Source organism: Vipera berus (genome assembly GCF_964194415.1).
Source record: "Vipera berus genome assembly, chromosome: Z".
Taxonomy (NCBI): Eukaryota; Metazoa; Chordata; class Lepidosauria; order Squamata; family Viperidae; genus Vipera; species Vipera berus.
In genome coordinates this window covers 102,931,559-102,955,179 of record NC_138205.1, presented here as the reverse complement: position 1 = coordinate 102,955,179, position 23,621 = coordinate 102,931,559, and the positions used below count along the sequence as shown (strand labels likewise).

The 23,621-nt window shown below is 36.6% G+C and overlaps 1 protein-coding gene across 1 annotated transcript in view; it reads left to right on the top strand.

The window, feature by feature from the left end:
- LOC308678402 (putative acyl-CoA dehydrogenase 6) overlaps positions 1 to 23,621 on the top strand; it is a 72,258-nt gene that overhangs the window by 13,795 nt on the left and 34,842 nt on the right. The window contains exons 2-3 of the mRNA XM_081345564.1: positions 5,403 to 5,523; positions 18,122 to 18,251. Of these exons, the coding sequence (XP_081201690.1) occupies positions 5,403 to 5,523; positions 18,122 to 18,251 (251 nt within the window). The remainder of the gene's footprint in view (positions 1 to 5,402; positions 5,524 to 18,121; positions 18,252 to 23,621) is intronic.

The window sequence follows — 23,621 nt, the reverse complement described above, 5'->3', positions numbered from 1 at the left end:
TGGTTTATGGATTATAAATCCTATTTTATGACAGAAGAAGAAATACATTGTTTGGGTGGTTCATTTATCCCTCACGTCCGTACTAACTAGCTTGGGTAAACATTTGGGTGTTTTACATTTTGAAGTGATTTAAAGGACAAAATGGCTGTCTTAAGCTTTTCAGTTACTTAAGGCACCCACTTCTCCCCACAACATTTCTGAAACTTTTTCCTAGAATAATTTCTAATCCTGCCCTAGTTTAAAGTATGACCCTTGATGTATCATACAAACCAACAGGTTTAGCACACCTGGAATGAAATGTACACTGCAGCAGCAGAAGAGAAGCCTTTTGTTAACTCAGAGCTTTCCCAGAAAAAGGTGAAGATTCAGAGACTGTAGTCCCAGGATGAATGGAGAAAGAGAAAGAAGTTTGACTTCTCCAAATATATTTAGTGTGCTAAAATGTTTTTTACTTTAGTTTGGCAAGATTCTGTCCATTAGGTGTAAATAAATAAAGGAATGGACTCAATTGAATCTTATTGTCTCATCACTGGGCATGGGCATGAAAACTGATTTATGATTTAGCAAAATATTCTAAGCAAAACATAATTAGACCAACTGTAGTTTAGCATGGTGTCTCAACTAGCTAGTGTCTGAGGGTCCTCCAATGAGTTTCATAATTCATTGCAGAATTGAATAATTTTATCCCAGTACTCTATTTTTTAACCATTTTACATGGTTACATGTTTCAGTGGATTTTAAAGGGAGGGAGTTCTCAGTATAGAACTCTAGCTTTTCAGCAATAAAACATTTTTTCTCTTAATTTAATATAGTCCTTGGATACAGATGATTTCATAATCAACTTATTTATTTATTTATTTATTTATTTATTTATTTATTTATTTGATTTATATACCGCCCTTCTCCCGAAGGACTCAGGGCGGTGTACAGGGCAATAAAAATAAGAATACAGGATACAAGATTTAAAGTTAAATGATTGTGCCCAATGTAGTAAGTTAGTTAAAAATAATGTTAAAACCCCAAACCCATCAGACCAGGCCGGCTTGTTCGAATAGATAAGTTTGGGGTAGTTTGGGGTCGAGATGAAAAGCTGGGTATCATCAGCATACTCCAAAACCATGGATGATCTCACCTAGCGGCTTCATATAGATGTTAAACAGGAGAGGTGAGAGGACCGACCCCTGAGGAACTCCATAAATGAGAGGTCTCGGGGTCGATCTCTGCCCACCCGCCAACACCGACTGTGAACGTTCCAGAAGGTAGGAGGAGAACCACTGAAAAACAGTGCCTCCCACTCCCAACCTCCTGAGACGCTGCAGTAAGATACCATGGTCGATGGTATCAAAAGCCGCTGAGAGGTCTAATAGGACTAGGACAGAGGAACAACCCCTGTCCCGAGCTCGCCAGAGATCATTCATCAGAGCGACCAATGCCGTTTCCGTGCTGTGTCCGGGCCTGAAACCCGATTGGTATGGGTCTAGATAATCAGCATCTTCCAGGAACAGAGGAAGTTGATGCGCCACTACGCTCTCAACAACCTTCGCAAGAAAGCGAAGGCTGGAGACCGGGCGAACGTTGTTTAAAACAGCTGGGTCCAGGACAGGCTTTTTGAGGAGGGGTCACCTGCTCCCCTATATCTTCAGTTATAGAAACTGTCTCATCATGACATTAAACATTAAACTACGTACTGAATTCATTATTAGGAACATTAACACAATAACTGCACTTAGAAGCATTCCCTGTTCATAAAACATAGACCATTTTAAAGTGAAAATGTTAATAAAATATCTTTTAAAAGCGGTTATTTATATAAATAATGAAAGAATGGGTAAGATATTTTGTGCTGTTGTCTCTGCTGTATTATCATTGATCTTAATTTTAGTTTTTTACAAGACTTGCATTATTCTCAAGGAACTCCAGTAGGATTTGTTCTTTGATATTTTGATATTTTTCTTCTTCTTTTGTCATAAAAAGAAAGTAATTTTCCAGAAATAGAAAAACTCTGGTAGTAATATAAGTTAAATGAGTTCTTATTTTTCTCAAATAATCAGATATACTAAAACATCCAGACAAACTTAATTATTACAAAATCTTATATTTTACAAATTCACTGGCCTTTTACCATACAGTTGCCAAAACGGTATTCTCAACTGTGAACAGTACTTGAGATATTCTTTAATAAAATTACACAATCATGCAGTCATTAAATAAACCCTTGCAGGTTGCTGCTGAGAATGCATGATTTGAACTGCAAACATAAGTATTGTTTACAATCAGTAGCATCTATTAATAAATAAAAGGCTAAACAAGTACAAAAATGTTTACATTTTTTAAAAAAAAAACATTATTTCAATTCTAGCCTAAAACCTGACAACATACCAGCGACTAGTTTCAGATTATGTATTTTTATTTATTTATTTATTTAATTGATTGATTTTATATACCGCCCTATTCCCGAAGGACTCAGGGCGGTTTACAGGGCGAATTAAAACAATACAAATAAATACAATTAAAATAGAATTAAATTAAGACTAGCCCACAATTAAAACAAATTAAAATTTAAAATTTAAAGTTAAATTAAAACCCCCTCAGTCCAGGCCAGAAAGATCAAATAACCAAGTTTTCAGATCCCGGCGAAACGAGCGAAGGTCCGGGGCAGTCCGAAGTTCCACTGACAGTTCATTCCATAGGGCAGGCGCGCCCACAGAGAATGCCCTCCCCCTTGGAATCACCCGCCAGCGGAACCCTAAGGAGGCCCTCCCTGTGGGAGTACACAGGACGATGGAAGGCTGATGCTGGCAGCAGGTGCTCCCTGAGATAATCTGGACCCATGCCATTTAGGGCTTTATAGGTCATCACCAGCACCTTGAATTTTTAAACCTCAAAGATTACTCCATATTTTTGGGGAAGGAGGAAACATTTAATTGTGGTTTGTGGAGATGTACGAGAATTATTTGGGTCTCTTACAATTTATGTCTTTATTATCTCCTCATTTTCTTTCTTTACTGTTTATACATTCTAAGTTATAATTCCAATAAATCTGGAGATGGATATATAATTCAGTTTGGAAAAGGCTCAGCTAGCTAGCTAGATAGAGATGGCCCGAAACATCAGATTCCAACAGTGAACTCTTATCAGCTTTCTACACACAGTCACCTTCTGTTCAGTGTCTTCAGATCATTAGTTTATGTATTTTCCTGTCTGTGTTTCATATCAGAGCCTACCAGTGATGGGAAGTACATATTACAATACACCAGGACATGGAACCAGTGTTGTTAGACTTTAGGAAAAAGGAAGTCAGACATTAACCTACTCTTTTTGTGTAATATTTTCTCTAAATCTCTCCTTAACAGCTTGTTCCTTCCTTCCTTTTTCTATTATGCCTCTTTCATACCTTCCCTGAGGTCAGCTCTCAGTTTGTTTACAGAGAGGACCAAAAAGCACTATGAAATATCCCCAAAGCCGAATCCTGGCAGATGGCACAGGAGAATACCATACTAGACAGTATTAAAAGCTAGCAAGGGATTTAGAGAATTTAGCAGTATCCTTTTTCCAAATCTGCCATAGGTCATCTAACCATGTAAGCAAAAGAGTTTTGGTGTCATGTCCTGGATAAAAACTCTGAAATGTGTTCCGAAAATCAGGTCAGCTAAAAATATATCTGAAGTTCTGAAGCCACTGCTTTCTTGATCTTCTTACTCAGCAGTGAAATATTTGTGACTGACTATAATTAAACAAGATCTCTGGATCAAGGGAACGATCTGATTTTCAATAGTGGTATCATAACTTCCTCCTTTAAGCAGGCAGGAACACATCCTGCATTTTAGTAATCATTAATTACTTCTCAAGAGAGGACCTGTTCCAGTGTGGCTGATTTAGTCAGCCAAGAAGTACAGGAGTTGAGCAATCAGGTGATAATATCTTTCAAAACAGATAGGAAAATACTGCTTATTGAGCAATCTCAATTTGGGTATTTTATTTATTCATTCATTCATTCATTCATTCATTCATTCATTCATTCATTCATTCATTTATTTATTATTTATTTATTTATTTAATTGGATTTATATACCGCCCTTTCCCGCAGGACTCAGGGTGGTTTACAGGGTATTTAAAACAAGAAATACAAAAGTTAAAAACAATTAAAATAATTACAACAGTCCCTGAAAAAGTAAAAAACCCCAATTAAAATTAAAATTACAATTCTCAGCCTGGGCCAGAGAGCTCGAAGAGCCAGGTCTTCAGGTCCCGGCGGAATGAACGGAGGTCGGGGGCAGTCCTAAGCTCCATGGGCAGCTGGTTCCAGAGGGCAGGCGCACCCACTGAGAAGGCCCTCCCCCTGGGTGTTACCCGCCGGCAATCTTTTACCGGCGGCACCCTGAGAAGTCCCTTCCTGTGGGAGCGCACTGGATGAAGGGAGCTTGATGCCAGCAGCAGGTGTTCCCTCAGATATCCCGGACCCTCGCCATTTAGGGCTTTATAGGTCATCACCAGCACCTTGAATCTCACCCGAAGGGCAACCAGAAGCCAATGCAGCTCGCGGAGTAGAGGTGTTGCATGGGAGTATCGGGATTATTTAAATCTTGACTTGAGAAAAAGAGACTGTTGTGCAGTTAGAACACTAATGTTTTCCCTACATTGTCACAGTTATCCAAATGCAGTTACAAATACTATACTCCAAACTGAGAGATGATTAGATAGAAATTCTGGTTAGTGAGATGAAGTTTCTATAGACTTACCTATGGACATCACTCTACAAGACTCAGCCAACTGCATCATAAAATAACACAATAAACACAGCTAGGAGAGATTACCCTTCCCTTTACCCTAGTTTCTCTCCACAATATTTCAGCACTTTCAGCCAGGATTAAATCTTGGATAAGAGACATTTTACAAAACGATGGTATAAATTATTTCTTGATTTAGTGCCAGCATCTTCTGAAATAAACTTTCCTTTTTTTGCATCTTTACAATTTTGTGCAACATTTAAAGATGAAATATTAAGCAAGTTTTCAAGCTTCATATCACTAGTCTCTATTTAAATTTGAATGAAGAACTCTGAAACATGATAGTTAAGCTGTTGTTGGTATTGCAATAATAAGGTTGCAAATCTATCCAATTAACTCTAGCTTCAACTGGTTTTGAGCATCAAACATAGCTGGAATTAGTAAATCCATTACTGCATTAAACCAGCATTCCACCCTATTGTTTTAGATTCTGACTACCTTATACTTGCTGGAGATGATGGGAACTGTAGTCCAGCAGAGCAGGGGAGCTTCTGTTTAGGAAAGCCTGGAATAAATTACTATAAAGCCTGTATTAAAATAGTATTTGCCATATAGATGTAATTTCACTCTGTAACTTTTTTCAATTTTCATCCTTCTCTTACTTTCCAAATGCAGATTATCAACAAAGAAATCAATCCATTTGTGGACCAATGGGAAGAAGAGGGACAATTTCCAACACACCAAGTTTTCAAAACTCTCGGGAAAGCTGGATTTCTTGGAATAGACAAGCCGACCGGTGAGAAAGAAACATACTTTAACAGTTGCCTGTAATTTAGAAAGCATGTAATAATAATAATAATAATAATAATAATAATAATAATAATAATAATAATAATAATAATAATAATAATAATAATAAGAAGAAGAAGAAGAAGAAGAAGAAGAAGAAGAAGAAGAAGAAGAAGTTGGAAGGGACCTTGGAGGTCATCTAGTCCAACCCCTGCTCAGGCAGGGAACCCTATACAAGTTCAGGCAAATGGCTGTCCGGTCTCCTCTTAAAAACTTCCAGTGTTGGAGCATTCACCACTTCTGGAGGCAGGTTGTTCCACTGGTTAGTTGTTCTAACTGTCAGGAAGTTTCTCCTTAGTTCTAGGTTGCTTCTCTCCTTGACTAGTTTCCATCTGTTGCTTCTTGTCCTGCTTTCAGGTGCTTTGGAGAATAGCTTGAGTCCCTCTTCTTTGTGGCAGCCCCTGAGATATTGGAACACTGCTATCATGTCACCCCTCGCCCTTCTCTTCGTTAAACTACACATACCCAATTCCAGCAACCGTTCCCTATATGTTTTAGCCTCCAGTCCCCCAATCATCTTTGTTGCTCTTCTCTGTACTCTTTCTAGAGTCTCAACATCTTTTTTACATCATGGTGACCAAAACTGGATGCAGTATTCCAGGTGTGGCCTTACCAAGGCATTGTAAAGAGGTATTAGTACTTCACATGATCTTGATTCTATCCCTCTGTTAATGCAGCCTAGCACTGTGTTGGCTTTTTTGGCAACTGCCGCACACTGCTGGCTCATATTGAAGTGATTGTCTACTAGGACTCCGAGATCGCTCTCACAGTTACTACTATTAAGCAAAGTACCACCTATACTATACCTGTGCATTTGATTTTTCCTGCCTAAATGTAGAACCTTACTTATTCACCATTGAATTTCATTTTGTTAGATAGCACCCAGTGTTCGAGTCTGTCCAGATCCTCCTGTATTTTAAGCCTATCTTCTGAAGTATTGGCTATTCCTGCCAGCTTGGTGTCGTGTGCAAATTTGATGAGTTCCCCTTCTATCCCCTCATCCAAATCGTTGATGAAGATGTTGAAGAGCACTGGGCCCAGAACAGAGCCCTGGGGCACCCCACTACACACTTCCTTCCATGTAGATGCAGTTCCATTGAGGACCACACGCTGAGTACGGCCTGTCAGCCAGCTACGAATCCATCTGGTGGTGATGCTATCTAACCCACATTTTCTATCTTATCAAGTAGTAGGTTGTGATCTACTTTATCAAATGCCTTACTGAAGTCCAAGTAAATTATATCTACAGCATTCCTCTGGTCCACTAATTTTGTCACTTGGTCAAAGAATGTAATAAGATTAGTCTGGCATGATCTGTTTTTGACAAACCCATGTTGACTTTTAGTGATGACTTTGTTTGCCTCAAGGTGTTCGCTGATTTGTTGTTTGCTTATCTTTTCCAGAATCTTCCCAAGTATTGAGGTCAGGCTGATAGGTCTGTAGTTTCCTGGATCTATTTTTTCCCCTTTTTTGAAGATGGGAACTATATCAGCTCTCTTCCAGTCCTCTGGTAGTTCCCCAGTGCTCCACGATATTTGAAAAATATAGTTCAGTGGTTCTGAGATCACATCTGCTAGTTTCTTGAGAACTTTAGGGTGTAATCCATCTGGTCCTAGTGATTTGAACTCGTCTAGGCTGGACAGGTGCTCACCATTTTCTTGCCTGTCTTAACTTGTGTTTCTATTCTGTTTTTTATGGCACTGGTTTTGGTAGGTTGGACTGTTTTTTCCCTTTGTGTAAAAACAAATGCAAAAAATGAGTTAAATAGTTCTGCTTTCTCCCTGTTGCTTGTCACCTTCTTGCCACTTTCCCTCACTAATGGACCAATCATTTCCTTAACTTTTTTCTTGTTTTTTATATGTTGAAAGAAGCTTTTTTTGTTATTTTTGACTTTGGTCGCAATCCTTAGTTCATTTTGAGCCTTAGCTTTCCTCACTTCATCTTTGCAGGCACGGGCTATTGGCTGATATTCTGCCTTAGTTATGTGCCCCTCTTTCCACTTCTTTATACTTGTCCTTTTATCTTTCAATTTATCAGAGAGTTCTTTATGCAGCCATGCTGGTTTCTTTTGAGAGCTGTTGTTTTTCTTCTTTGTTGGTATTGTGCTAGACTGGGCCTTTATTATCTCACTTTTCAAAATTTCCCAAGCTTCTTGAGTTGTTTTCCTCTTTAGGATTCTCATCCATGGAATTCTTCCCAAGGTCTCTCTAAGTTTATTGAAATTAGCTCTTTTAAAGTCCAAGACTCTAGTTTGGCTGTGTTCTATTGCTTGTGCTTCCATAATGTTGAATTCCAATATTGCATGATCACTTCCCCCCAAGGTTCCTGTGTCTTCGACACTTTCTATTATTTCATCTCTGTTAGTGAGTCTAATATTTGGGTGAAGCATTTATTTAGAGGCTGGCCTTTCTAAATACATCCTAATTATATAGCATTTTAACATGGATGGAATGGAATATAAAGTCATGCAAAAGCAAATACAAATATAATTTTACTAAAATCTAAAGCAGGCTTTATGTGGGACGTGTTTTGACATGGTACTCAAACTTGGTTTTTTTTTAGCTGTCAAACTATGGTATATAAATCTTCATAACCTTCTTTAATAAATAATTCTACTTGCTGTTTTAATTAACTAATTTAAATGCATTTATTTATAACTTTAGTTATCCCTCCACTATTCAATGTTCTATGTTATGAAAGTGTATTTTTAAGGTGATTAAGGACTATTGTTATGAACCTTTGCAAAATACGCAAGAAATAAAAGTCCTAAAGATATGTAAACTGAAAAGCCTTACAACATTGTTCTAGCAAAATATTAAATTGACTTTTGCAAGCTACTCGTGTCCATTTTCTGACTTTACTATCTCACTTGCACAACAGTATTTGCAGCCAGAGAGCATATTGAATCATTATTGGGCTGTTCTGGGAAGACCACTGTCTAACCAAGTAATTTCTGCAAATATTAAAGTGTTCTAAGTCCACAAGCACAGTACTTTCTTTCCACTTAGAAATGGATAGAACTGGTTGTACTACAAAAGAAAATGTGGTTAATAATACACAGGTTTAATTGAACATGTACAAAAAATTTGGTGGTTTTATTGTTGAGCAGTACTGTGTGTCATCACCATGAAATTGTATTTTCTACTTAAAATCAGCTAACTGTGGAAACAGATGACTAGCTTTTTTAAGTATCTGATTTCCTTAATAGAAGTTTTGAATGTGTGATCTAATAGACAGTTGTGTTCATGATTAAATTTAATTATATTAAATACTTTTTGCCTATTTGTCAAATATTCTGCTATGGATTGTTGCTATCTTAAGTAGGAATCACAGCTTAAATTTAGAAAGGAGCTAATTAAAGAAAATTTTGAGATTTGAATGCCATAGCCAGCCTAATTCTGGTTTCTTAGATGTTATGGAATTCACTGAGAATTGTGAGCACACAAGACATGGGGTAGTCTTTAAATTTTATTTATTTATATATGTTTATATAAATAACCTGGAGGACCGGGTTCAGTTTTTTTCCAGGATTGAATCTTTTGCCTCCCCCCACCCCACTCCTTTTAAAAAATCTCTTCTCATGGGCTGTTTACAGTACAAACAAAATTTTACTTTAGGCATTTTCATAAATATCTTTTTATCTTATATCTAATGCTGTTGCCAACGCTACGGATGTTTTTGCATTGACAACAGATGGAAATGTAGCCATTTTTCCCCTTTCGCTTTTAGAGTGAGATGATGGTGGGAGGGAGGGGGATGTGAATGAGAGTCCAGCTAGACATAACAACAATAAATCTTAGCGTGAGAATCAAGGTTATTGAACTCAGAACTGATAAAGAATTGGCGGGCTGGAGAGCTGGAGAGGAAGTCAGCACTTCAAGCTAATTGGGGAATGTGATTTATGACTGTTAATTGGAGGAGGGAATTGTGCTTTGATACTATGTGCCCAGGGGAGGGGAATTCAGTTTTTGGCTTCAATTATTTAAGTGCTGATATTATGCTACTCAAATAAAAGATCCTTTAAAGTAAACAATACCTTGAAGTTCTTTTGAAGAGTTTCATCTGTTGGAACCATGACAGCTGTATTGATGCAGCATCTTTGAAAAGCAAATAAGGGTTAATTGCATACTTCAAATCTTGCTTTGAATAGACAAAAGTGAGCATGTTTATGAATGCATGTTGTTAAATTATAGAACAAAATTGAACAAAGCTTAGTAATAATGTATATTTTGTCTCTTTCTTCTGCCATTTTGGAAGGAAAGTGTTCAAGTTTTTATGTTAGTTATTTTGAAGCTATTCCAGATCTTACAGAGTTGTCATTATAGTTTAGCATTTATTTTCAAGTATAATTTTCCTCACAGGGTGGAATATTTCAACATTTTATTATATATTCAGGTTTTGCAGTACATAATAGACCTCAGTTCACCTTGAAAAAAACTAAGCTGGGTCAAAAAATAATTAGGAACTCTTAGGTCAAGCCCCTGAAAATGAACCATGACCAAGAAAAGAAGATTCACATCAAGTTTCATTAATTTTATTCAATATATGTATCTGTTAATATAAGTGATTAAAATATAGAAACTAAATATAAATTGTTCTCAGTTTATGACTACAATTGAGCTCAAAATTAAGTGTCTAGAAATAACAGGACAGTAGAAACATCAGAAAATTTGTGCAAAGATCAATGGCACAATGGAAGACACAGTTGCAGGTTAATGTCAAGAGAGGAATATTTCAAGGAGATTCAATGATGATGATGATGATGATGATGATGATGATGATGATGATGTTGGAGGTCATCTAGTCCAACTCCCTGCTCAGGCAGGAAACCCTGGCCTATATCATTTCAGACAAATGGCTGTCCAGTCTCTTCTTAAAAACTTCCAGTGTTGGAGCATTCACAGCTTCTAGAGGTAGGTTGTTCCACTGATTAATTGTTCTCACTGTCAGGAAATTTCTCCTAAGTTCTAAGTTGCTTCTCTCTTTGATTAATTTCCATCATTGCTTCTTGTCCTACATTCAGGTGCTTTGGAGAATAGCTTAACTCCCTCTTCTTTGGGGCAACCGCTGAGATATTGGAACACTTCTATCATGTCACCCCTCATCCTTCTCTTAACTTCATTAATACCCAATTCCAGAAACCGTTCCTTATATGTTTTAGCCTCCAGTTCCCTAATAATCTTTGTTGCTTTTCTCTACTCTTTCTAGAGTTTCAGCTTCTTTTTTACATCGTGGTGACCAAAACTGGATGCAGTATTCCAAGTGTGGCCTTAGCAAGGCATTATAAAGTGGTTTTAAGTTTGGGTTTCCATGCTGCATAGTAATAGCTCTCTGTGAGAGTTAAAATCCAAATCCCAGGCTACCTGCATATTGATTGAGATAGCTCTTCAGTGAATTGGATTATCCTTTATGTGGATTATCCTTTCTTTTCCTTTCTTTGCTTTTATTCACAATCCATAGGCTAATTTCTTCTCCCTTAATCTAGATTCTCAGCAGGAACATATGTGAGAGTTTATTATAAAATCCTTCAGGATTTAGCAACATACTTAAAATCCATTAACCTTCTGTCACATTCTCACATCTACAAAACCTGTTCTATTATTTCTTATTAGGAAAAGAAAAATGGGAAAGAGTAATTTCAAAGAAATTTGAACATTCCCAGATGCCCAGCAATTTAATTTTCAGTTCAAAATCCTTTCCTTTTTTACCTTTTTTTTGTCATTGTACAAAATAGGAAATATGCTTTACTGTTAATCATTAAAAATAAGCTTTAGAATGCTGACGCACTATGAACCAAATAACTTGGAATACACACTTTTTAAATATTTGTTCTTGAATTTGTCAGAAATGATACATAAAGGATTGGGTTGAGTTGGATTTGATGTGGTGTGGTTTTACCCAAATATTTGACCCAAACTATGTAATACTGAAATGCAAGCTTTAGTTCATTTCCTGGATATTGTTTTGTTTTATGGCCGCACTTTTATTATTCTACCTAAATTGGCAGAGCAAGTTTTTACTAAGGGAAAGCCAAGGGAAACAATTTACAGATATCATTGTCTGTTGTCTACAGCCAGGTTTTTCTCTGGTTTCAGTACTAGAAGTCAATAAGAAGTCATAAGTTAATTTTGGACTTGTAGTTCACAGTTCTGAATACACAGGCAGTCTTCAGAAGATGCTGAAGTTCAATTGTAAGGGTGAAGTACAGGCATATGAGGCAGCTACATAACATGATCTGCTCTTAGGAATTGTCCATTGGGGTTGTGGAAGAAAATTACATTCTGGTATACCATTTGTTTTATTATTATTTTTCTCCTATCCTCTCCCTCTCTCTTTTTTTGCTTCTGAACTATTTTTATTCCTGCTCTGCATCTTCAGGTATTTTTTTTTGCAAAAAACATCAATTTTTTAAACATTTTTATTTATTCACGAGGGTGTAATTGTCTCTCTGCATGTAGACTTTGATATATGATAGACAGTTTTCAAGGAAGCACTTGTGCACGGAAAGCAGTTTGAGGTTCAACTGTAATGCATTAGAAATGGCTCTTTCCAAAGGAACATTATTCACTTGTCAATCAAGACAACTAAATAATTTATAATTTATTAAAAAATATAATTTTCCAACTTTCCTTTTATGAAACTGACACCGGTTTAATCCACTTTGAAAGTCCCCCCCCCACTTAAAAATTAGACAGGTATTTAAAAGTGTTTTGGACATTCAACCAATAAGTAAGTAAGTAGGTAGGTAGGTAGGTAATAAGTAAGCAAGTAAGTAGGTAGGTAGGTAAGTAAGTAAATAAATAAATGTAAGTTTGCATTTCTGAGCAAAAATATTGATGAGCTGGCTATAAGAGAAGGGTGAATATATAAAATAATATTTTCCTAAGACAATATATAGTAACAAAATGTCTCTAAGTTCTGTTAGGCCAGTCTTCCATATCTTTTTTTTTTAAAAATTTTTATTAGTTTTTAAAGGGTTAAGGAGGGGGGTAAGGGAATGGGAATTAGGGTTAGGGTACAGGAAAGGTTGGGGGTGAGGGTTGGGGTTTTCCCCAATAACATTCAATATTTGACAAACAGCATATTGTCTGGGTAAATATATATAAATAAAAGTAATAAAGCTAATAATTGATAACAATGATAGGTATAATGGATTATCATAAACAATAGTAAGTTTTCAATGTATAGTATTTTTCTTACTCAAATAAATTCAAAATTGCATATCACATTCCTTTCTCTAACTCGCTTATCTAGCCATTGATAGAATTTATTCCAAGTTCTATAGTAAACTGAATGCTCTTTCTCTTTAATCTCTAAAGTTAATCTATCCATTTCTGCACAATCCAATATTTTCTTGATTAATACTTATTCAGTTGGTAACTTTTCATTTTCCCAATATTGGGCATACATAATTCTCGCTGCTGTCAATACATGTAACATTAAGTATCTGCTCTCCTTGTCATAGTTGGGGCCTATCATTCCTAACAGAAAAAATTCTGGTTTAAATTCTATTTGTTTTTTAATCATCTTCTCCAACCATAAGTGTATCTTAAGCTAAATCCCTTTAGCTTTAGGACATGACCACCAGATATGGTAATATTCCATATCTTAATTTTTATATGCTACCTTTTTGCTGTGTGCTTTATACAGGTACCTAGTACAATCCTACTTTTCCATTTATGTTCAAAAGTATTTTTAATAAAATTTATTGCTTTTATAATTCAAGTTTTAATATGCCAATTACCTGGAATGCCTAATATTAAATTAAGTATATTAAATATATATGAGTATTTCAAAAGGCTTTAGTAAATTTCTAGAAATATAATGTTTATACATCTTTTCATAGAATTCATGTGTCTTAAAATGATTCTGTACATTCCGTATCTTCTCCATTAGTATAATTCATTCTGCAGTATAAAGCCATTCTATATTCTGCGTAGTTTAAGACTAATGTTTGAATTAAATAATGATTTTTCATTATGTGTATTTGCTTTTACACATAATCACCACATTCACTAGATATTTCTTGCAACAATGGACAAGCTTCTTAAAGTTGTTGTGAAAGCTATATTTGTCTTTTCAGCCAGATTCTGTTATCTCTTCTTTGAGTCAAACATGCTGAAAAAAGTTTTTCTTCAGCTTTGGGAAAAGGTGAAAATTGTTTTGTGCCAAGTTTTAATTATATGGCAGATGGAGTAAGATAATGAGATCCAACTTTGTAATTGCCATTTGGGTAGCCTGAAAAGTGTGAGACCAGGCTTTAGCACATTACAACAAATTTACTTTCTTGTGCTTCTGAACTCTGCTTAATCATTGTTTCAAAGTTTTAAATATTTTAATGTAGTACTTTATAACACTACCTGATTCAGGGAAATCCATATGAATCGTAGCATCTGATTCCAAAAACTGTGGCAACTTTCCTCTGAGTGATCTGATTGTCCCTGGTCAATTTATCAACCCTTCTCTTGTGAAACTTAACAGCTGCTGTACCACTTTGTTCATTTCATTCTTGATTACTCAATTAAACTTTTCTCAGCTTACCATCTTTACATTTGTTGGCCTAGCCGTGCACAGTGCTGATGTCAATACAATCATAACCTAATCCTAACCCCTTCCCCGCAATCATATAACCACATTTTGGGCACTTGGCAGCCAGCCCACATTTATGGCTGTTTTCAGCATCCCGTGGTCATTAGGATGTTTTTTTCCAAAAATCTGGTTTTCAGCAAAAATGCCTTAGAGAGAACCCTACTGATAGTGACAGTGGGGTTCACTTAGCACTGTGCTCACTTAACAATCACAGCTTTCATTTAACAACCACTGCAAAACTCATAAAATTGGGTCACTCATGTGATGACCCACTTAATGTCTGGTAGGTCATGAGTCATTACGGTCATGATGGGGGTGGGAGTGGGAGAGAGATGGTTAGTACTCTTAAACTTTTTGTACTTTGACATTTCTTGGTATTTTTAACTCTATTGTACACCCCTTTTGGAAATATACAATTAAAAAGCAGATTATAGATTCTTTTGCAATACATTTTAATGAACTTCTTATATTCTGGCTTCCTGTTTCTCTTTCCTTACATTTTATCTCTAACCTTTTGAATAAAAAGTCAGGGAGATTTGTTTGACTCAGCATCCACTCTTCCAAACAAAACTAAGCCAGCATATACACATTGTTCCTTTTTCAAAAACAGCCATTTTTTTCTGCTGCCAAGAATTTTGTGTAACAGAGGCAAGCCAAGAGAAAGACAGATGAACTCTGTAGTTTCCTTCAGATCTGTTCTTTCCAAGTATATGTTTGTTTTTTTGGGGGGAGTATGATTTGAAGAAATGAGTTTATCAAGCGATCTTAAAAATAATATTTTTTAATGATCAAGAAGACCATGGCAAAATTATAGTGTGCTTAGAAAAAGCACATTTAGCTGGAGGAAGGAACAAAAGTATCAGACTGTCCATCCTAACTTCCTTGCACAAATTAAAGCGTGAACCCAATGTTATTTCCGCTTACTAGTTTTGTACATTGAATTCCATTCCTGCTAGAGCCCATTTACTAAATAAAAAATACCTATTTTGCAAGATTTTTTTAATTTTTACTCTATTTTATAAGATGATTTATTTTGTCCATTTTATTATATACCACCCCTACACACACACACACACACAGAGAGAGAGAGAGAGAGAGAGAGAGAGAGAGAGAGAGAGAGAGAGAGAGAGAGAGAGAAAGAGAGAGAGAGAGCTTCTACTTTGTTTTCTACCTGCTCTATGTGAATGTGTGTCTGTCTGTCTGGTCTCGTGTCTATCTGTCCTGCAGTAATAAAATTTGTTTTATCCAAAGTTATGCAAACAAAATTCATTAGTTTACAAGCAAGGACATGAGTGCTTAGTGTCTGATAGCTTCTGCTTGTAACTTTTATTTTTTAAAAAAATTCTTTATTCATCAATATTTCAAGGCTGCCTGATTCTTCAATAGTCTGGGTGGCTTACAAATAAATATGCAAGGAAGCAAATTGTATAAAAAGAAGAATAGCCTTATCAGAACCTAGGACAAAACTAAACTAACTAAAAGGGATACACAACTATTTTAACCCATGGCCTTGGAGAACAGACAGGTTTTCATAATTTTCAGAATGTTATAAGGGTAGAAGCTGCATGAATCTCCAAGAAGATATCCCGGAGCTTGTTGCAGCTCAGTAAGCATATCTTCTGAGTCACCCAAAATCTCATTGTTTAAAGCAGAGGTGAGGAATGATGGCCTCTTTATGACTGGTGGACTTCAACACACAGAATTCCTGAGCCAATATTCTGGGAGTTGAAGTCTACAAGTGATAAAAGGGTCGTCATATCCCACCTTTGGTTTAAAGGCTCCACAAGGCTCAGAAGGATCCTAGGTATAGTCGGGTACCCCCAGCCAAAGATACAGTTAATTAATCCAAACTATAATGCAGAATTTGAGAATGGAAATCAAATGACGATTTTATGGCCATATTTATTATTTTTGTTTTGGCTCTATCTCCATCTGGTTGATATTGTCTTGAGAGCCTGATAATTAATCTTTCCATTTGGTTGAACTTATTATAGTTGAACATTTAACAGGAAATAGTGGTATTATTCAGAAATTTAAACCATCTGGAAAATGAGTTTTATTTTCTTCCTTGGCATAGCTGATGTTGCCCTCAATTGCTGTATGATAAGCTAAAAATAATGCAATGTTTTTTTGCAGGCAATAGGTGAAGCAGCCAAGCAATGCAGTCATGATTTCATACTTTACAACCATGTCACTTAGCAATGGAAATTCTAGTCCCATTTTCCATCATTAAGTGAGGACTACCTGTATTTTCTATCCCTTATAGCCATCAATTCTCTTTTTTCCCCAGGCCTAGTAACAGCTGCCACTTGGTGAGGTGGAAACTACAACTGCACAAACCCAATCACATACAAAAATGTCATCCCCTGGTAGCCAGGAAGTGCTATATTATTTTTATATAGTATATTATTTTTCCCGGCACCATACTTACCAGTTGTTTTCATTAAGCTTGGTATCATGGGATCACTATTTGCAGCCTCCTGTTGGTTTCCCCATTGACTCTGTGTGTAGAAAGCTGGCAAAGAAAGTTACGAATGGTACTCATGTGACCATGAGATGCTGCAATGTCATAATTGTGAACCAGTCATCAAGTATCTGAATTGTGATCGCATGATAGGATGCTGCAACTGAGTTAATACAAGAGCTAACTATAAGTACCATCACAATTTGAATGGTTGTTAAGTGAGATCACTTGTATGTATATCTGTGTCACAAAGGGAAGCTTCAGCTGGATACTATCATTCTTAGATACAATTCTAAAAGAGCAACTCCCTCCCCCCTGCTTCATTCTTGTGATGTGGTCATCTATGAGGAATCATCAACCCTTTTACTGCTTAGATCCTGCTCTGAGATATGTTGGTTTTTGTCACTGTGAAATTAACATTCACATTTTCTTATTTTTGTCCTCTCAATCATTTTTGTGATAGAGATTTCTGTAACTTTTGTATGCTGTTTTTTTTTGCCTAAACTTGATCTAAATGCTTTTAACTGTAGTTATCTTAAGGAATGCTTTGAAGTTCTCTGTAGGGGAAAATCTGCTATTGCAACCTTCAACTCAATTCAGAATAGAATTGGAAGGGACCTTGGAGGTCTTCTAGTCCAACCTCCTGCTTGAGAACCTTCTAATAAAATGCATATAAACTGTGGCCATTATTCCAAATAGCAAATAATCTATGGACTTTCTGCTCCATGATTTCAATACAATAAAAGATAACATATGCTTATAAATGTTCCCAGATAGTGGCAAAATGCTAGTTCATATTAAGTGTATCTATAAACATTTGCAAAGCCATTTGTACTTTGCTATACAAATTTTGTGCAGGATAGGAACAGGGTACAAAGCCACATCTGCTCTGTAAGAAATACACAATATGGCATAAAGAGCTACACCTGACATCATTTTTCAGCCTGTGTAAAAATTATTGATTGAAATAGAGATTTCATTGTGCCATTGCTAGCACTGACATATAACTTTAAGTAAAATATTAAATGGACAGTGTAAATAAATTATTTTGAACAGATAGTTATAGTCAAGAATGATTTTTAAGACTATAAATCTTTCCCATATTTTCTCCTATGTTGGAAGATCAAGCTAAATATTCTTTCAATGCTATCCAGCATCTCCCAAACTAGATTATTAGAAGAAATGGAGGATTCCATTCTCTCATCAGTGTTGAAGTAACAATGCTATCCAGGTCACATTTAGGCATTGATCTAATTAAGAAGTATGATTAGTTCAAGTGGTGTTCTTTGTTGGCAAAATGTCTTCAGCATGCTTGAGCGTTCTCTGAAAGATCTGTTGTACTATCATTTTAATTCCATAGGTGATAGCAGTAATTCAATGAGGTAATTCATTAAAATGGACTTGCTACGTTATGCAAAGAAGCCATATAATAACTCTAGAATTCATAACTTTACATCAGTTTTGTAATGGTAATGTGTTTTCTTATATTCAGAATATGGCGGCCTAAATTTGGATTTCTCCTACAATGCTGCAGTGGCAGAAGAACTTGGATATATTCGCTGTGGAGCTATTCCCCTAGCTATTGGGGTACAAAGCAGTATGGCTACACCAGCTCTTGCAAGGTAAATTTGTGGGGAAAAAACCTTCTTGGATCCTGTCTTTTTTCCATTAAACCACAGAATTAGAGACCATTCAGAACATCAAGTCCAATTTCCTACTTAGTTTGTGGGGTTTTTAAGGTAATACTGGAATTTCCAGAATCTTTAGAAAAGACAACAGAAGTAAAACAGTTTGGAATCTAGCCCTGCAGAGCAGAGATTTTTTTTTAAAAAAAGTAATTTCGTTATTCCACATTTGATCTCAGGATTGAAGTGTAACAAAAGTTCTGATTTTGGAGATGTGCTTCTATGGGTGTTTATTATTTATTTACTCATCATGGTGAGTCCTGGACTAGAGTGGTGGCAACTTAGACTTCAGAGACCCATGGCAGCTATGGTTGATGGTTACTCTCCAGCTCCTCCCTGCATGTCCTCAGGCAGCAGTTCATCCGGTAACTCTGGAACTCCTTGTTCGTTGTTGGTCGCCTTATCTAAGTCTGAGCTCACCATGACAAGGAGCAAAGAAAGCTCTGATGACATTTGAGAAGATGCTTACCTTTTGCATTTACTTATTACATATTTGCAACAGTTCAGTGAAGGAGGTCAAAAATGAACCTAGGATATCCCCAGTTGAACCATTTGCTCTGACATCAGGCATGCTGTTGTTACTTCATCAGAGAGGCTGCTAAGATCTCTTTAAAGGTCAAGGGACATGGATAATAATAATAATAATAATAATAATAATAATAATAATAATAATAATAATAATAATAATAAAGTTGGAAGGGACCTTAGAGGTCATCTAGTCCAACCCCCTGCTCAGGCAGGAAACCCTATACCATTTCAGGCAAATGGCTGTCCAGTCTCTTCTTAAAAACTACCAGTGTTGGAGCATTCACCACTTCTGGAGGCAGGTAGTTCCACTGGTTAATTGTTCTAACTGTCAGGAAGTTTCTCCTTAGTTCTAGGTTGCTTCTCTCCTTGACTAGTTTCCATCCGTTGCTTCTTGTCCTGCCTTCAGGTGCTCTGGAAAACAGCCTGGCTCCCTCTTCTTTGTGGCAGCCCCTGAGATATTGGAACACTGCTATCATGTCACCCCTCACCTTTCTCTTCATTAAACTACACATACCCAATTCCAGCAACCGTTCCCTGTATGTTTTAGCCTCCAGTCCCCCAATCATCTTTGTTGCTCTTCTCTGTACTCTTTCTAGAGTCTCGACATCTTTTTTACATCGTGGTGACCAAAACTGGATGCAATATTCCAGGTGTGGCCTTACCAAGGCATTGTAAAGTGGTATTAGTACTTCACTTGATCTTGATTCTATCCCTCTGTTAATGCAGCCTAGCACTGTGTTGGCTTTTTGGCAGCTGCAGCAGACTGCTGGCTCATATTTAAATGATTGTCCACTAAGACTCCAAGATCCCTCTCATAGTTACTACTATTGAGCAAGATACCACCTATACAATACCTGTACATTTGGATTTTCTTGCTTAAATGTAGAACCTTACTTTTTTCACAATTGAATTTCATTTTGTTAGATAGTGCCCAGTGTTCGAGTCTGTCCAGATCCTCCTGTATCTTAAGCCTATCTTCTGGAGTATTGGCTATTCCTGCCAGCTTGGTGTCGTCTGTAAATTTGATGAGTTCCCTATCTATCCCCTCATCCAAACCATTAATGAAGATATTGAAGAGCACTGGGCCTAGAACAGAGCCCTGGGGCACCCCACTACACACTTCCCTCCATGTAGATGCAGTTCCATTGAGGACCACATGCTGAGTATAGCTGGTCAGCCAGCTATGAATCCATTTGGTGGTGATGCTTTCTAGAAAAGTATCTAGAAAATACTATATAACTGACCCAAACCCATTTTTGTTTTATTTTCTTGCTAGACTATATTAGTATGGCAGATGTCATTCTTATAGACATTGGACACTGACTCACATTTTATTTAGTGCTTGTGAGAAATAAAAATATTTAAAACATTAAAGTGTCCAAATTAATTCATGATTGTCATATCTCACAAGATTGCAGGATTTTTGTCTTGAAATTTAACAAGGATTCAGCATGGTTTACCACAGTCGGATAAAGATTTCAGCATTCTTGCACTCTTGCACTCTTATGGGTTCCAGCCAGTGGTGGGATTCAGCCAGTTTGCACCACTTCGACAGAACCAGTAGCTATTTTTTTGTTGCCCAAGCCCAGAATGGACTTCCGGAAGTGGCATCCACATACAGAACCTGTTGTTGACGTATTTGAATCCCACCACTGGTTCCAGCTGTTTGTATTTGGATTTCCTGGATGCCATCATGGTGCCCTATAGTATCTATACTATACTATGGTGCCCTTTAGTATCACTTTGCTGATCCTAGATCAGGGGTCTTCAAATGTGGCAGTTTTAAGACTTGTAAACTTCAACTCCCAGAATTCCTCAGCCATCATGGCTGGTTGAGGAATTCTGGGAGTTGAAGTCCACAGATCTTAAAGTTGCTAAATTTGTAGACCCCTGTCCTAGATGCAGATTATGGTTTGGAAGGGGAAAGCTCTTGTCTTTTTTGCAACATGATATCATCTGATGAATCAGTATTCTCCATGGGAATGTTTTATATTAACTAAATAAATTAGCTATGTAGTAATTAGGCTTTGCATAATTATACTAAAAGTGATTCCTGTGGGCATGTTTTCAAAAATTTGCATTGCCCAAAGCCTTGGGAACGGTCTCATTTATATATGATAGAAAGAAGCAGTTACTTATTTTGATCTTGATACCATACTTCTGTTTACACAGCCTAGGGATGAATTTTAATCTACTTATCCCATGCTCAGTAGAGGTTACCATATCTTCCTTTTTTTAAATAAAAGTTTTATTGATTTTTTACAATAACAATCCTTAGTGCCTGGTGTACAGCGTGTTGTCTTGGTTCATAAATTTTTAGGGAAAAACTTACAATCAATACTAGTTAATTAACAAGTCAATAATAATTAATTTTTATATTTACATAATTAGTATATCAATTAATAATATATTTCCTTGATCTTCTCTTCTCCCAGTAGTATCCTCCGTCTTCAACATTAAACAAATATAATTTTGATATTTGATATTTTCAATATATAAATGATTAAATATAAACATTTTCTTCCATATTTATGTCAACAATAATAGTATCCATATGTGGCATTTTTTTCTTATCAACATGTTATTTTCATAAAAATCTTAAATGATTCACCATATATTTTATTTTCTTAAATCTTGTTTAAGCTCAATTTCTCCTTAATATTCAAACAATTCTTATCGGTCATAATTTTCTCAGTAATTAACTAAATACTTCATCCCAATATTTTCATATTTCATATGTTATAAAAATACTGTACTACTTATCTATCATAGCATCTACCTATAACATCTTTTCTAATCAATTTATATTTCACTTCTATTTGTAAAAGTTGATTTGTTAAATGACTACGTATCCTTTTTTCAAAGTTCTTATTAAGCCTAATTTCCCTTCAATATTTCAGTCATTAATACTAAATCTTTTCAAACTTAATTTATCTTTAAAATTCAAACTTTTCATTCATTTACACCAGCCCAGTATTTTTACATTTTGTATCTTATCAAAAATACTATATTACTTATATCTAGTGCTTTTTTTCTAAAAAAAAAAGTGACGGAACTCTCATCTTGGCGGGCACAGGAGGTGGGGGGGCGGGGGCGGCACTACTGTGGTCACGGGTATGAGGGGTGTTGGTGGTGGGCTTCCCCCCAGGGCCGGAGCTGGCACAGCTGGTGCTGTGGAAGCAGCGGGGCCTGTTCTATATGGCAGGGCTGTGCGGGGTGGGCAGCAGAGGCGGTGCAGGCCAGGCAATGCAGGACGGCCACTTAGGCACACAGGGCGAGGCGACAGTGGCACAGGTCCAGCACCAGGTAGGCCACCAGCCTGGCTGACACGGGTGAGCACAAGGAAGGAGTGCACATGGACTCCGCAGAACCCACCTCCCATTCCTTGTCCTCTCTTACTTACCTAGTTAAGATAGTGTAGTTGGGCAGCAGGGAGGGATGCAAAGTTCCTGCCAACTTGCCTTCGCTGCAGACAACTTGCCGGTGCAATGTTTGCCGGCCAGGTCTTTGGCACACTCAGCAGCAATTCCTATTGGCTTTCAAAAGCCAATAGGCTTTTGAAAGCCAATAGAGGGAGTAGCATAGCTTGTGCAAAAGCTTTTTTCTGTGTGTGTGTGTGCAAAAAAGGGTGCCGGAACGCCATTCTGAGCGTTCTATGAGAAAAAAGCCCTGCTTTTATGTTTTAATCTTATGATTTTAAAAATATTGTAAGTTGCACCAAGCCTCGCCATGTGGATTGCATACAAATATTATATAATCGGTAAATAAAAGTAGAACATATGTTAAATATACATCAAATGATAATATGCTTCCCTACAGAGTCAATTCTTGCTCATTGACAGACCAAGGAGTTAACTCGGAAAGGCAAGAGGACAATCTAGAAGAGGTTTGTGCAACTTGTAGAAGGGAAAGGCCCACAGTGATAAATTAAAAATCTTTGTGGTCTGCAAAGGAATGCTGGTGGGCTAATCAATGATTTGGTGACTAGAGGAGCATCTACAGTGTTGGAGTTCGTGGTTATGGTAAGCCATTGAGGCACTAGGCAACATGACTTTCAGGGCAGTGGTGGTGATTTTATTACTATTTTTTTTTAAAAGTCTGCTCTGTCCAAGGCTGCATGTACAGGCCTGGTCTAGAATTTATTTTGGAGCATTCAACTATCTAGAGCAGGCATGTCAAACTCATTTTGTTTAAGGCAACTTCTTATAAAAGAATTGCCATTAATTTGTTTTAATAAAATAATTTAAATCAATTTTTCACTTGATTTCAAATTAAAAGAATTATATTGGTTGACAATGAGATTTTTTTTAGTACAATTGCCAAATGCAATAAACTGGTTTTAGGTATATGTATGCACTAATTATTTCAACACCAATACATTTTAACAACATATTCTATTTGTAAATGAATACAAATGCAAATTATACAATTTTTGTGCAAAAATAAGACAAAATAACAGATTTAAGAGCTGTTATCATTAGTTACCCTTAGATAAAAATAATTCCATCATCCAAAACTTTGTTATACTGTATTTAATGAACAGATGCTTTAGGAGTGTATCACCATGGCATTAAAACAAAATTCGAACAGTGTATGAAAAATAAAGGTTCCCTAAACGTCTGCTGGCTATATCTATACATTTTCCTTGATAGCACTCTATTGCCTTCTTTTTAGCTTTTTTTTCAACTTCCCAGCTTAAAAATGGCAAGGCACCGGGAGCTGAAAGTTATAGAGACTGTTTAAGCAGGTTGCTAAGCAACCTGTTCACACTCGGCCCTT